The following is a 16,460-nucleotide window of genomic DNA, read 5'->3' as shown; positions in this document are numbered from 1 at the left end:
GGCTGAACACCCTTAAGGAGTGGCTGAGCCATACAAATAGGAAAAACAAACAGCTAGGTCCACTGAGATAGTTTCAATGGTCCAAACTCATAGACGCCACAAAATACAGAGAAAAATATATTAACAGGGTCTCAATTATAGGTAAAATTTTCATTGATGATGGTTACATTTGAAATACAATCCATCATTATTTGATTTTGATTTTGGTTTTTATAATCAGCTAGACCTAATTTACCAACTGCATCATTTCAGGATATACCATTCATTTTCTAACACATCCTCTCAAGGCAAGACCTACCTACATCTGGTCCACTTTAACGACTACCAATCAATCTAAACATACTTTTTTTTGGTGTATTCCAGAACACATTAATACTTGAAAGAAGGTAAAGAAAATAGTCTGGAAAAATGCTTGCTCTTTGATTTAAACTTTTTTTTAACATATGATCTATTCAATATAAAATGCTTTTCATGTCTCTTCAAAATATTCTTTCAAAGATAAAATGCACTGTAGCATTTACATTTTGTCTTCTAGTTCTCACTGAAAGTACATCACCTGTTGTGTTTTATCAGTGGTATCCTGAAAAGAACCATTGGCCATAACTAAACCATCCATGTGTTTATTACCGCTTAACCAATCCCAGAGTGCTAGGTTTGAGTCCTATTATCAAATACCTTGGAAATAATAGCTATTCCATAAACAGACAAACTATCTAGAAATATTTTCTCCAGTTACTGTGATTGCATTTGAAGTTACATACCTCCCTAAGCATTTCAAGTGCAAAAACTATTGCCCAAGTGTATAACCCCACCTTGTGTGGCCTGACCATTTACTCACTTTGGAAGCTGTCGAAACTCTCCCGAGTAATCTTCAAATTTATAATTCACCAGATGCCAGTCAGAGTTATAGGTTTTGATGCACTACAGGGGGGAAGGGTGGATTTAAAGGAAAAATAAAGAAGCATAAGAGGAAAAGAAAAAAGATATGTGATAGCTTTTGGAGAATATTTGGGAAGGTTTATGAATGCACACCCACATAAACATGAAAAAAAAATTCATTCACCTCAACCCTCTCGTGCCTGAAATTCCACTATCAGAGGCTCCTAAAAAGCTTAAAAATCACTAAAACATTACCCTTGGGAATGGGGGCACTTAAAGTTACCATCATCCATGATCAGAGGACAGATTTTGCAAGGGGACAAATTTCACTTCATGTTGCTGTATTTACATAATGAACAATGTAATGCTTCTGACTTCAAAGGCCTTGGTTCTTAAGAAGTCATGTGCCTTCTACTAGAATGTGAAAGTGGATAATGGAAAGTGTGAACTTAAAGACCCTTTCATGGTGTTTAGTAATGTTACAACTAGCTCTGTTACTAAGTATGATGTAAATCTGCCCTCAGTTTTCCCTGTTATTTATAAGGGCCAGAGGGAGGTTATTAGGAGAAAAAAATTTAGATTCCAGTTCACAATGGCACTGTGATATCACCTTGTGTGCACACATATACATGTGAACCAAAGGAGGGAGAGCTTTATATTCTACAATGATACTAACCTACACATTGCTGTGAGGCACAGGGCAGGCCATCCCAAAATGTACAACAGCATATTGCTTGTTTTCAACTGAAGCTACTTGGGAATCAAACCACTCAAGGACACTGAGACTCTCTTCTATCCCCCTGAAAGTCAGAAACAAATCTCCTATATGAAAATTACTCTCCTATACTAAGAAATTAAAAAACCGTTATCACCAGAGGTAGGGACTTTATAGTTGAGAAACCTACAAAAATAAACACTATCTTTTTCCTAATCTACTACCTCAGCCTAAATTCTGCTTAGAATTCCTTACTAGTTAAAGCTCCCAAATGCCTGTCTTCTTTATCCTGTCAAATCCTCACAAATTTATTGTCTTTTTGCCTAAACTGTATAAAAACTGCCTGCCTTGGTCATGTCTTGGAGTCTCAGTTTCATTATTGGACCTCCATGTGCACATAATAAAACCTTGGGGTTTTTTTCCTCCTGTTAATGTGTCTCATATCAATTTAAATCCTACACTAGTTAGAAGAAACTCTTGGGGGGAAATAGTAAGTTTCTATGTCCCCTATATTGCATTAAATTCTCTCATACCCAACAGATTCAACAGACCAGCATGGTGTCTTTCACTCATCTATCCAGGATGATCCACTGAATAGTGTGTAGACTCTAAAAACTATAAGGCCATATCCACTAGAACTTTAAATATGAATGAGTCAAAATCAATAGGGGAAATGTTTGATTAAGTTACCACCAGCTAAATTGATTTCTGTAATAGTCAGCTCTTGGCTACACATATGTAAACTTGAGTATGGAAAAAAAATTGAATGAATAAGTGAAATGACTAAGTGAAGAAGTAGTTAAATAAAAAAAAAAGGTAGTTAAATGTACTTTTGACTTATCTCGTTGACTTAACCCTGGCTATAATCAACATCATAATCAAAGTCTGTATTCTGCTTACTTCAGTTCATCATTTAGATGAACAACCTTCTTTAATCTTTCATAGATTATGCCCAAAGGCCTGCTGAAACAAATTCCCCCTCACACCAAAGTCATGAAAATAACTACATCAACAATACCAAGTCCTTCTCTCCTGCCAGACTCTATGCTAAGCATTCTACAGGTACGGTTGTGAAGGGCAGGTAGTGTAAGATTTTTATATTATCATTCTGAAAGCAGAGAAGGGGTAAGAACAGAACTGGATGGGAGGGTTGAAAACTTCAATCTCTTTGCCATGTGGTTACAAATGTTTTTAAATTTTTAAGTACTATTTTATTCTTGTAAATGCTTTTCAAAAAATACTTTTAAAGCATTTCCACCATTGAGAACATCTGACATCCACACTCAAAGTTACATTCCAAACCAAGAGTGATTTCAGAATTATCTGTAGGCTTGGGTTTTCCCAACTGTTTTCTCTAGATCCATTAGCACAGTCAAGTCAGGTCTGACTAGGTATGACACATTCTTGTGCACATACTCCTCCTATTCTGTTTAGCTTTTTGAGCAAGCATGGCAACTAAAGTCATACCACCAAAGTCTCTGGCAGGACATTAAACCTACTCTGAAGTATGACATGCACCTGTGCAGTTAAAAAGCAAATAAATAAGCACACACTTGAAAAAAAAAATAAGCACACACTTGTATACAATCAGTGCATGTATGAATGGAAGGCCTAGGTGCCCAGATTTTTAATATCTTAGGTACAATGGGTAAGAAAGATAATTATCGTGTTTAAATATTTTAAATTATAAGAAACACAGTTAAGCAGGTTAGATAGCCAGAGAGTCATTCATTTAAGAAGCCTTTGTTGACAGTGCACATGGCAGGCACCAGCCAAATTCTGAGGCTGAAGTATAGGATAAGGCAAGCAACCCCCACCCCTCCGGGAATGTAGAAAGTCTAGGAGATGAGGGTTTACATCAGAAATCAGCATCCAGAGAACTGTAACTCTAGAAAGACAGGAATCCAACTGGCAGATTTCATGACTGACCTTCCAAACTCATGAAATTCAATAATATTTTGAAGTTAATACTGAAAGGTTTTTGAAGTTGTTTTAAAAAGAAAGCCATTAGGTCATTCTCGGCTGGACCAGAGGATGGAGAGGAAGTGCTGCTGCACTCCACCCTAGTGGCAGGGTCCCAAGAGGCCTGAGTTCTACTGGCTCCAGCAGCATAGCACGAAGCTGCTCTTGCTCAGCCTGCAGTGACTGAAGAACTAAATGGAGAGTTGTCCCTCAAAAATCATGTTTTTTGAGAAATTGGGAGAACTGAATCAGTAACCAGTAAGATGCTCCATGCTGTAAAATAGGAGGGCAACAAGACTCTTTCTGCTAAAGGGAAGATAGTGGGAGATGCCTGGGTGGCTCAGTGGTTGAGCATCTGCCTTTGGCTCAGGGTGTGATCCTGGAGTCCTGGGATCGAGTCCTGCATTGGGCTCCTTGCATGGAGCCTGCTACTCCTTTTGCCTGTATCTCTGCCTCTCTCTGTGTGTCTCTCATGAATAAATAAATAAAATCTTAAAAGAAAAAAAAGGCCAGATAGTATTTTCAGCATTGAGGGTCACATGGTCTCTGCTGCAAACACTCAACTCTGAGTTACAAGGTGAAATAAAACTTTATTGACAAAAACAGGCTGTGGGCCAGACATTGCCCGTGGGTCACTCACAGTTTGTTTACATCCTGCTTTAAAATAAACACTTAAGACTATATAAACATATCTGACTCTATTTGCCTAGAATTAATTCTACTAATATAGTAGCAAAGAAAGTAAAACAAGAAGTTCTTTTCAGAAGGATGAGAGATGATACTTCGGCAATTTTAAATACATATTTAATTTTTTAAAATCTCAGTGGAAACTAAATATTGTTATTATGATCTTGTTATTTTAATTGGTCTTCACTTTTAAAAACATAACTTCCTTGTGGTGGGCAAACTTATTGATGGGCATATGTATCATCTAAAACTCAACTAGAAAAACAAAGATAAAAATCCATTATTTTTAAATGAAGGAGCACTTCAAGAAACAAAATTAAAAGACCTAATTAGTTTATCGTATCTAAAAGCACCTAGAAAAAGAAACAGAAACCCTAAGGGGGTTAAAAGCAGTCTAAATTCAGTAATTTCTCTTTCCTCTTTAACAAGATAATAATTACTTATATGTTCAAACAGGAGTGATAATAATCATACATTGATCGGAGATAGATTCTGTTCATTATCACCTGGCACTTCATGAATATTGAACTAGTCTTGAAAATAAGTCACAAATATAAACATTTAAAGTAAATGAATGCTTAAATGTGTATGCTAAGCTTCTAACTGAAAATAATCTCAATAATAGCCTCTGCCAAAGATTTCCAGTGAGTTCATAAGAGTTACCCCTTATTCTAGGACTATGAGGTAAGTTCTGTAGAATTCATGTTTTAAACAGTCATCAGAAATGACCACTGTTGACATTTCTGTCCAAGTTTCAGACTCTGAAAACTCTAGACTATTCTATTTTAACTTCCATTATAAAAATGTAACTACATCTCTGACACTTCCTTGAAAATACCATTGAAATTAAAGGGGGGGGGTGTTAGCAAAAAGTAGCTTTAAAATAACATGTGAATTAATGTAGAAAAAGCACATTACCTCTGTAACAAATAAGCTCTGTGCTTCCTCTTCCGCGTCTGCAGGAACAGTGGAGCACATATACCGACCCTGTCGTCTCAGAGTGGCCGTCTGTGGGGGAAAGTGCAGGCAGAGGGTTTAGTTACTGGAAGATGGAAAGGCGCCACCCTTGGGGTGCAGCAGGGCCCCACTCGGACACAGTCACTTCGGTTTCTGCCAGCTCTGCACTTCTTCCTCCTTGGGTCACACACAACAGATCCCTTTGGGTATCAGAAAGTTGAAAGCCGTGTGTGCGGCAATGGCTTCTGCTTCTTTCTGGGTCAGGGGCCCAGGGAGCCCTCTGCTCCCTCCCAGGCAGGGTAGAGGCCACTTTCAGAATCCCTAACACTCTGCAACCCCAAGTGCTTGATCTAGTCACACTACATTGCCTTTTACTTGTCTTAATGGCCTTTTTCTAGAGTAATACAGACATACCATAAAATTTACCATTTTAACCTTTTTTTTTAAAGATCTTTTTAAGTAAACTCTATACCCAACATGAGGTCAAACTCATGACACTGAGACAAGAGTCTTGAACTCCACTGACTAAGCCAGCCAGGCACCCCAGTTTAACCACGTTTAAGTGTATAGTTCAGTGGCATTAAGTAGGTTCACACTGGTGTGCAATAACCATCATCACATCTATGTCTTCTTTTTTAGTTTTATTGAGAAATAATTGACATACAGCACAATGTAAGTTTAAGGCATACAGCACGATGGTTTGCTTTACATCTATTGCAAAATGAGGATCATGATAGGTTCAGCTAACATCCATTTTCTCACATGAATACAATAAAAAGAAAAGAGAAAGAGAAAAAACCCTTCTCCTTGTGATGAGAAGTCTTAGGATATACTCTCGTAAGAGCTTTCCCATATATTATTCAGCCATATTTATGGTAGTCGCCATGTACATCACGTCCCTTGTACTTATTAATCTCTTACCTGGAAGTTTGGATCTTTTGACCACCTTCCTCCAATTCTTCCTCCCCCTATCCTCCACCTCTGGTAACCACAAGTCTGATCTTTTTTCTATGACTTTTGTCTTGTTTTATTCCACAAATAAGTGAAATCACACAGTATTTGTCTTTCTCTGTCTGATTATTTCACTTAGCAAAATGCCTGCAAGGTCCATCATATTGTTACAAATGGTAGGATTCCCTCATTTTTTATGGCTTAATATTATTCCGTTGCAGATACATACCACAACTTCTTTATCTATTCACCTATCAGTGGACACTTAAGTTGTTTCTATGTCTTGGCTACTATAAATAATGCTGCTATAAACAGTAGATATCTTTTTGAGTTAAAACTTTCATTTCCTTTGGATATATTCCCAGAAGTGGGATTACTGGGTCATAAGCTGGTTCTACTTTTAATTTTTTTGAGAATTCTTCATACTGTTTTCCATAGTAGCTGCTCTAAATTACAACTCTGCCAACAATGCACAAGAGTTCTCTTTTCTCCACATCCATGCCAGCATCTGATCTCTTGTCTTTTTTTTTTTAAACATGTTTCACCAATAGTTTTATTTATTTTTGTTATCTTTTCTCTTTTGGATAACAGCTATTCTAGCAGATATGAGGTAATATCTCACTGTGATTGTATCTGCATTTCCCTAATGATTAGTGATGTTGAACATCTTTTCAAGCACTTGTTGGCTTTTTGCACACCTTCTTGAGAAAAATGTCTGTTCAAGTCCTTTGTCCTTTTCAACTTGGGTTATTTGTTTTGTTTTGGTTTGGTTTTTTTTTTTTTGGTTATTGAGTTGTATGAGTTCTACATATATTTTGGATATTAACCCCTGGATATATGGTTTGCAAATGTTTTTTCCATTTATCTCTTCATTTTATTGATGGTATCTATCTATCTATCTATCTATCTATCTATCTATCTATCTATCTACGATACAGAGAGGCAGAGACACAGGCAGAGAGAAAAGCAGGCTTCCTGCGGGGAGCCCAATGCAGGACTCGATCCCAGGACTCTGGGATCACGCCCTTAGCCAAAGGCAGACGTTCAACCACTGAGCCACCCAGGCATCCCTTATTGATGGTTTCTTTTGCTGTGAATAAGCTTTTGTGTTTGCTGTGGTCACAGTTTTTTATTTTGTTACTTATGTTTAAGGTTTCATACCCCAAAAAAATCATTACCAAGGCCCATGCTAAGAAGCTTTATTCCAATGTTTCTTCTAAGAGTTTCATGATGTCAGGTCTATGTATAAGTCTTTAATCCATTTTGAGTTCATTTTTGTTGAGTAGTGTAACACATGGGTCCAGTTTCATTCTTTTACATGGGAACAGCCAATTATCCCAGTACCATTTATTGTCTCTTCTCCATTGAGTATTCTTGGTTCCCCTGTCAAATATTAGTTGACTGTATATGCTTGGGTTCATTTTGGGCTCTTGATTCTGTTTCATTGGCCTACATGTCTGTTTTTATGCTGGTACCATATTATTTTGATGACTACAGCTTTATAAGTAGAACTTGAAAGAGGGCGTGAGATGCCTTGGGCTTTGTTCTTTCTCAGGATTTCTTCAGCTACTTGGGGGTCTTTTGTGATTCCATGTAAGTTTTAGGAGTGTTTTTTTCTACTTCACATTCATCTCTTAGTTGCCTTTCGTGTCCATTCTTGTTCACTGCCACATCCCCATGCCTAACAGCATGGTAGCCAGACAAGTAAAAGGTGCTCAACCAATATCTGTTGAAGAGACCTATGAATTAAGAATGCTACCACCCCTCCTGTAAACATTAGAACTGTTCTCACGTTTCAAGAGGATTACTGCTTATTTTATTTTATTTTTTAAGATTTTATTCATCCATTCATGAAAGACACAGAGAGAGAGATAGAGAGAGGCAGAGACACAGGCAGAGGGAAGAGAAGCAGGCTCCACACAGGGAGTCTGACGTGGGACTCAATCCCGGGTCTCCAGGATCATGCCCCAGGCCGAAGGCAGGCACTAAACCACTGAGCCACCTGGGCTGCCCAATTACCGCTTATTTTAAATAATAAAATGCCTCATGACTTCAGGCAGTAGCACATCCACCCTAATTAACGTTGTTTAGAAGGTACTATTTTGTCAATATGAGAAAACTGGACTTCAGGCTTCAGAGAGAAATGTTCTAGATTTTTTCTCCCAAGAACTATAATCCTTGGATACTATTAACAGATCATAGTTATAAAAACAGCATACATGAAAACACTTTGCAAGGAGAATCTACCCTGCAGTAGCTCTTTGTGGCTACTTAAACTAAACTATCATCCCCCAGCATTTGTCCCAGATGTTCTCTGGTTAGAGGAAGCTTTGGGTCAAATCTGTGATCCCTCTTCTCCAGCTGGGAGAAAACTTCAGGACATATATTTTATATATAGTTTAACTTAATTTCCTGCCCCTATTTTCTCAATGTTGTGTCTCCTCCACTTATTTTACTCATTTTTGCATCGTGTCTATCTTGGAAAGTAATCTTAAGCCCTGTTTTTCGAATAGGTCCCCTTATTCTAAAGGAAGGGAATGAAGGAACCCCATTCTCCACTGAAGTCCTTTATGGGTAAATTACTAATTCATTCAGCCTCCAAAAGGGCTGAAGCCTTCGTTCTTGGCTTCTTTACAAATTTCAAAACTGGTGACCCTTATTTCCCACCTGTTCCCATGAAATGCCATAAAGATATGTGACAATAAGCACTGAAGATACATAATCTATTCACAAAGTTTCCACATAACACAGTGATTATGAGGTTGTCAAAACTATTAAAAATCAGAAATAATATAAGAAAAGGGGAGTGAGTGCCATTATGCTCTTACTTTAAAAAAAAAAAAGGCAACTTTAAGCATTAAAGAGAGACCTGACCTTTTACAGTGAAGAGAGCACTGGGCATAATTAAACCAATCATCTGTGTGTTTATTTAGTACCCATCAGTGGCAGAATACTAGGTTTGAATCCATTACTGATCAGGTCCCAGCTCTGATTTTGACAAAGTTTAGTTTTCTGACAAGAGCCCTTTGCTCTCCCAGAGTCTTCATCCAAATAAACTTAATACATTCCTTAAAAATCATTCACTTAAGTGAGACATACTTCTGTAGTACATATCTAGCTTAAATGTTATTTTTATATCTATTTCTTGTTGTATATAAAATCGGATGTTTTAGATCATCTCTTTTAGGTAGATGGCTGCTATCCTTCCCTATATATTCATGCTGTTCCTCATACTAAAAGGAGGATGACTTCCCTCTCCTTGAATCTAGGCTGGGTTTGACCAATCAAATGAGGTGGAAGTGGTATTCTGCTAGTTCCAAACTTAGCAAACTAGCAATTCTGCTCTTCCTTCTTGGAAGACAACCTCCGCATAAAAAGTTCTACCACCTGATATCATTATGCTGTGAGTAAGTCCAAACTAGCCATATGGAGAGGCCAGACATAGGAAGATGCCCCACCAGCCCACAGTTGGTCCTAGTCAAACTGGTAGAGACATCACAATTAAGTGAGGAATCATTCCAGCCCCTGCAGATAGCAAGTAAAGCAGAACAACCCAGATGAGCCTTGATCAGATTTCAGGATTGTGAGAAATGACAAATTATTACCCTAAATTACTAGGCTTTGGAGTGGCTTGTTACTTAGCAATAAATAACTGTAATAAGACTCTAAGAGATTAAGAAGATGTCCTAATTAACGTACTGAAGAATACTGATGTTTTCATGAAAATGATTTCAAATACTAATCACAATATAGAGTTAGGACAGAAGCACTGAGGGAACACACTAAGCTGCAATCTGGTTTCCATATTCACCTTTTCTAGAACATTTGTCAATGTCCTAAAAATGGACAAGTAAAATGGATAAAAATGTCCATTGGACTTTTTAAGAGTAGATATCAATGGCTTCTCCTCCCTGAAAACATTGTACCTATCATTTTAGGGCTCAGCATAAGTATAATTTCAACCATCTATCCATCCATGCCTTCACTGAGTTATTACTTTCTACCACCAGACACAGAATTAGCAGCTGGACACACCAAGTTTAATAAAGTATACCTGCTGTTCCTATAAAGCTTAGAGTCTGATGACAGAGGAAGAGGAGGAAATAAATTATTAGAGTGCTAAGAGTATGACAGAAAAGCATGAGAGAAAGAGGCGCAGAAGCACAGGCTGATGAGAGGAAAGAAAAGGGGAGTCTATATCCAAAGGGGGGAGAAAAGGACATCAAGAAGGTGTGTACCATGACTAAGACACTTAAACTAAATGTATGGGATGGGTACAAGTTGTATTCAGTACACGAGGGGTAGAAACTTGGTAGTTAAAAGAGCAAAATAAAGACGTAATAAATTAGATTAGCTCTTTGCACACACAAAAGAGACCCAGTAAGTCCTAAAACTACAAATATATCCTATGCTGAAGGAAAAAAAAACTGTCAAGAACTCTAATTAAACTTGAATTAAAAAACACTGAAGAATGAAAAAACCCACTAACCTATAGCCTAATCAATGGTCTTAACTCACCCAGGGAAAGAAGGAGCCAAGAAAAAGAACAGGGCTTGCATGAGCAGAGCAATTTTGTCAGTGTCTTTATCACCATTTAAAAGGAAAGGCTGGAATCCATTGGCTGGGGTCACTTGTGCACCATTAACATTGCACGTGACCCCAGTGAGGAGTCATCACTTGAGGTCCTCAGTTCCCAAGGGTCTTCCCACTCAATGCTGAGCCCAGCCTCGCCCATTCACTTGTTTAAAATGTGATTCCCGTTTAAACTTTCCTAAAGAGAGAGAGCTGACACAGCCAATCAATGTATTCTGATCTGCTTATTAATTCTAGTTCTCAATGCTAATTATTAAATGACATTTGGTTTGTTCTCTTGTGGGCTGTCTGCTACATATCAGTTCTCTGAGACCAAACAACTCTGGTCACATTGAACAAATTCAGTTTCTGGACTTGCAGAGCTAAGATCTGATCCTAGACCTTGGTGACTTATAAACCATGGCCCATGAGGCCCTGTCTGATAGCAGCTCATCAATCCCTGACTCCATTATCCAAAACTTTCCATAGGCAGATATCCCACTTTCTCCTATCAGACTACAGATTCCTTTGAGAGCAGGAGACATATCCTCCAATCTGTAACTCTGTGCTAAGTACTCAATAAATGTTTCAAGAATGAATGAAGTAGTCAATGGAATAGAAGTAGGACTCTACCAAAATCATCCATTACTTGTATATAATGTTTTTTCCTGTTATTACAAATAGTTCTCTGGCACATTATGAAAAGTGAAGTCTTCCCTTGAAGACTACAGCATGAGTAAATGCTATATTTTAATTCTCCTTAGATTTTGTTTATTAAAAGTCATATTTGGGTAATAGTCTACTGTCTGCCAAATCGATTCACATTAAATTTCTGCAGTTTTATTTATCTGGCTTGTAACAGAGACCCAATCAATACCTGGAGATTTATACTCCATGAACACTAAAGCCCTTCTCAAAAGTGGACTTAATTTTCTTTTTCATGGTTGTGGTATTCTCTTATAGTTTTCTACCAGTTAAAATTATATTCCTACTAAAAAATGGGTCTGTGTTCAATTTATATATATCAACATCAAATGTGGACAAAGAATATGAGTCTCATTAACTATGTTTGGAAATAATTCATTTCCATTCTACTAAGCAAGCTTAGCAGCAGCATTCTCTAACTTTCTGCACTTGCAAGAGGGAAGGGAGAAACATTTCACACTAAGAAGTGTGATAAGATCTGCAAATATAAATACATCCCTGACAACCATTTGGATAGAAATCGCAGAGCACAAAAATTTAAAAATAAAAGCCCTAGGGGCACCTGAGTGGCTCAATCCATTGGGCATCTGACTCTTGATTTTGGCTCAGGTCATGATCTCAGGGTCATGAGATCAAGCCCCATGCCAGACTCCCTGCTCAGTGCAGTCTGCTTGTCCTTCTCCCTCTGCTCTCTCTCACTAATATATAAATAAAATCTTTTTAAAAAACATAAAAATAAAAGCTCTCCTCTAGCTACTGTAATAGTCTAAATTATTTTTGTCAGTTCTGTTACTTAGGTTAAATGCTGGTAGTCTCTAACATTGAGATCCTTAATTACCTTGGCCAAATATGGAGTCTTACAAGGAAGTCCAAAAAAAAGTCAGGAGTTACTGAAAAGAAAAATTTAGACCTGCTACAGGAAGAGAAATGGATAAAGTCTTCAACCCAAAGGGCTCAGAAGATGATCCAAGGAAACATGAAAGCCCAGGTCAATCTTCAGACGACTTTTTTGTTTTTAACTGCAATGAATTGAAGGAGTTCAGAGTTGCCCCCAGACCTGAACAGAAACAGCAGAACTTATAACAATCTTCAGTCTAATTTGGAAGGACAAATTTCAAATAGATGCTCTTTTATTTTAAAAACTTTTTTTCTCTCTGGGAGGCCTGGGTGGCTCAGTGGTTGAGCATCTGCCTTTGGCTCAGGTCGTGATCCCAGGGTGCTGGGACCAAGTCTCACATCAGGTTCCCCCACAGGGAACCTATGTCTCTGTGTCTTCCATGAATAAATAAATAAATAAAATCTATTTTAAAAACAAACACTTTTTTCTCTCTTGGCTGAAATGATACCCCCACCTCCACCCCCAAAGACTGGGGTCACTTCAGTGGCTATAAGCCACAGCCCAGGGTGCTGGCCCAGGGTAGCAGGGCTGTGGGTCACCTGAAGGGACATACAGACATACTATACAGCAGGTCTCCTCATCTGAGCCCAGCCTGGGGTATCCTGGCATTTCCTGACCCTCTTCTTTATCACTCACAGCTGGCCTGCTATAGCCCTGGTCTTCTTCTTCAACTTGGAATCTCTCTCTACGAATTCCGGACCCAAACCTGGCTCTGTCTTCTCTCCATCAGAGCCAGCCAACCCACCACCCTGACCCCACTGAAGCTGGGATACCAAGAAGCTCATGTTTCCAACCACAAGAAATGTGAGGTGAATAATTTAATTCAACTTCCTATGGAAGAATCTGAGAAGTAATATTGGAATGGGGTTTGAACTGAGAGCCAGGAAACCTGAGTTCTCATCTAAGTGTGACCTCTAATTAGCTATGTGATTTTGAGGGAAAGGTTTAACTTTCCACGTCTGTAAGAGAGTTTTCTAAGGATCTCCAGGCTTCCTTTGTAATTTAAAAATTCCACAGTTCTGTGAACATGGAATTCTAAGTCTATCTCTCTTAAATGGCTTATTATCTGAGTGTTACGAGGTGCTTTGAGAGAAAGTAAAAGACATCCAAACACATAAGCCATATACTAGGTCTGTATAGATTGACTACCTCATTTGTTGTTTTATGAAATGAATCCTTGGATTTGCAGGAGGGAAGAGTCACTTCGTAGGCTTAAATAAATATAGGATGAGTGGTAACAGAAACGTGCTTTTGTGTCATTGTTTCTTTACTGTTCTATTCCTCTTAACATATATGGTATGGGGCTTTTTATTAATCACTTTAGAATGAGCATTAAAACTATAACAAAACAACCAACCCTCTTAATTCCTGGTGGGAAGCATGCATCACCACTGCTGTTCAAAATATTCTATTTTATAAGATTTTAATTAAGACACTGAAACAAAAGGCCCACCCATCCCCTGAGACCACATGAACAATGAGCTAGAGACAGGATCCCAGAGAAGTGGGTGGGCTGCAACGTGAGCCAGCTGCATGCACCCGCCACAGACTGGCTCCCCATCTCTCCTATTCAAAGGAGCACAGGACTGGGAGTGTCCACCCTCAGACAGAAAAACAAACATCACAGGCAGCCCAGAAGGAAACACAGGCCCTGCAACCGGAAGAGACAGTTCCTCTAGTGATCTAAGCAGAGAGACTCTGAAGAGAGGCAAGGCCATAGTGCCTCAGCTTAGACACTGAGTTTCAGCAGGTGAAGAAGGTCTTGGAGAGGAGGTACTGGGTCACTTAGGCATGTGGCTGGCAGTGTCAAGAGGGAGGGAAATTTGCTGGGTGCCTGGGGTCTTACCTCTGAGGTGGGCTCTGAGGCCTGCGGATGGCCTGAGAACAGAGAAGACCCAAGACTCACTGTAATAGGTGACCTGCTGGACAGAGAAGCCCACCAGGTCTCAGGGCCTGGTCAGCTCCCCTCTACCCTGAGGCAAAAAATGTGGACTCTCTGCTTTAGCAGGCAGCCTCTTCCCTGTCTGTAATTCCATACAAAACATCCTGTACTTGTTCATTTTTGTGTTGAATTCACTTAATAGAACTATGCCTTCACACCTCTGAGGGCTTGATGCATTTGTAGACAAACAGGACTTTCATCTTCCAGGAGAAGGACAACCTTGAGGTGTGGTAGGAGGGGGCCAGCACGCAGCGAGGACAGGGAAGTGGATGTCACCAGAAATCAAAGCCCAGGCGGTCCAGGGAAGATGGCTCTTCAGGCGGGCATCCCTCAGCCTGGCCCACCTCCTTTATTAAACAAGTGAGCCCTGGGTTGAATTGATATTGTGCTCAACTGGGCCAAATGGACAGAGTCCACTTCAATGTTCTAAAGTTATCCTGGATTTGCAACTACTCCCTGTTGGACAGGCAGCTCTCAATACCTCCTTCCTTTTGTCTCGAGGCTTGAGCCAAACTGCAGGGAGCCTCATGTGTCTGTAGAGTGAGGTCCTTTTATATCATATGCTGGACACCAGCCTCGGTTGCATTTGTCTGTGTGTGAAACATTACTACTAGACAACTCTGGGGACTTAACTGTGACTTATCGAGCCCAGGGTAATGGAACCTTTCCAAATGTCTGGCAGATGCATTTGTTTCAGAGCGGATGACTTGCTTTGGGAGGAATCAGTCCCCAGCCAGGCTGGAAATGGGGTGTTTCCTATATCTCATTGCAGGGATCATGTCTTGGTGGTAGACCCACAGCATTCTATTAACACCAGAAGATCCTGTCTTCAGTTTCCTGAGAACTCTCAATGTCTCATTCACTAATAATGAAGAAAATGGACAAGGCATGGGACAGAACGAGGGTCTAAAGAAATTCCATTTAGGTTTCTGGAGGGATTTAACAAAACACAGCTCTCAAGGAATCCATTAAAACCTTGCCAGGGCCAAGCCATGCTAGGGGCCACCTGAACCTCACAGCTCCTCCTCACTAGCCCCTGCAAGCTCCCTAGGCTCCCGTCCCACACTGTCCTTCTCCTTTAGCTCAACAGTGCTGCCCTGTGTGATATTAGTGACTTTCCTTGCTGGACGTCCTCACGACAATGTGCTGATGTAGGGTGCTCTTGCGTGCAATGCAGTGTGGCACCCCTCTATCATCCCTCTTATCTGTTCTCTGCCAGTCATCTCTCTAAAATCCTCATCCAGTAGCATCAGGCCTCACCTCAGTCCTTTCCACAACTCCTCACTACCACCAGAATAGAGTCCAGGCTCCTCAGCGGAACCAAAGATCTTGGCTGAGCAGCTGTGATGACTTTTCTGGTCTTACCTGCCCTACTTCAGCCCTCCAGCACATGGGGACTTCTGACCCCCTCAAGCACCAGGCCATCCACTGGGCTGCAGAGCGCTCCCACCACCCACATCTCCTACCAGACTTGAGACTTGCAGACTATGCCGCTCACCTTTACTTTTCTAACACCCAGCAGAACATCTGGCACAACGTAAGTGTTTGTTGAGTGAGTGGGCAGTTGAGATTTTAAAATGGGGATTCTTTTATTCAATTGTAAGATCACTCAGGGTTCCAAATGACACAGTGTCTCAGAACCGGTGAGCCATCAGGTAGCTTCTGTCACCACATAATGTCCTGTTTCCTAAAATGTCACATACATTTATAAGTTTCAGTAGACCTTTGAGAGTCATAAAAACTTCATTCTGCTAACTCCCCAAATTATACATTACATAACTTTCCAAATGTAGTAAACTCTAACTAAATCAGTTAAATGTTCAGGACCCTTCATGACCTGACTCATTGGTTAAATAAGTTCAGTTTTTAGAGATGTTGTTTCGTTTGTGTTCAGTTTGGTTTCGTACGACAAAGCAGCTTGTTTTTACTCACTCTTAAGTACCACTTCTTGAGAGAATGGAAGAGGGTGGTATCCAGAAAACCAGGAGTGGCTTCTGGTCATTTGGGGGACAAGCGGCAGATCCAGTTTCCCCATGAGTATGGGGCTCAACTTGTTCCACATCACATGTCTTTGCAATTAAACATCGCCATCCTCAAAAATGAACTGATGTTACCTAGAGAGCTTCCCAGGCCCTCAGCTCCCTTCCTGCTAAGTGAGAGATATCAGCCAGATGTGCAAAGAGCTTTCCTGA

General features: G+C 39.8%; 1 protein-coding gene and 1 long non-coding RNA gene across 33 annotated transcripts in view; one reads left to right on the top strand and one right to left on the bottom strand.

The window, feature by feature from the left end:
- LOC144287790 (uncharacterized) overlaps nucleotides 1-13,532 on the top strand; it is a 31,164-nt gene extending 17,632 nt beyond the window's left edge. The window contains exons 6-7 of one of the 2 annotated variants that reach the window (XR_013355541.1): nucleotides 2,540-2,656; nucleotides 12,965-13,532. This is a non-coding gene — a long non-coding RNA (uncharacterized LOC144287790). The remainder of the gene's footprint in view (nucleotides 1-2,539; nucleotides 2,657-12,964) is intronic. The other variant, XR_013355542.1, reaches the window with a different exon arrangement.
- The window catches only part of DOCK9 (dedicator of cytokinesis 9), a 279,512-nt gene that overhangs the window by 125,687 nt on the left and 137,365 nt on the right, over nucleotides 1-16,460 (bottom strand). For all 31 annotated transcript variants that reach the window (XM_077855103.1, XM_077855109.1, XM_077855120.1 and 28 more), the window contains exons 3-4: nucleotides 5,162-5,251; nucleotides 839-921 (exon numbers count right to left, since the gene is read on the bottom strand). In XM_077855103.1, coding sequence (XP_077711229.1) covers nucleotides 839-921; nucleotides 5,162-5,251 — 173 coding nt within the window. The remainder of the gene's footprint in view (nucleotides 1-838; nucleotides 922-5,161; nucleotides 5,252-16,460) is intronic.

Source organism: Canis aureus, chromosome 17 (genome assembly GCF_053574225.1).
Source record: "Canis aureus isolate CA01 chromosome 17, VMU_Caureus_v.1.0, whole genome shotgun sequence".
Taxonomy (NCBI): Eukaryota; Metazoa; Chordata; class Mammalia; order Carnivora; family Canidae; genus Canis; species Canis aureus.
Note: the sequence above shows the minus strand (reverse complement) of the source record. Positions and strands in the feature narration are given on the sequence as shown.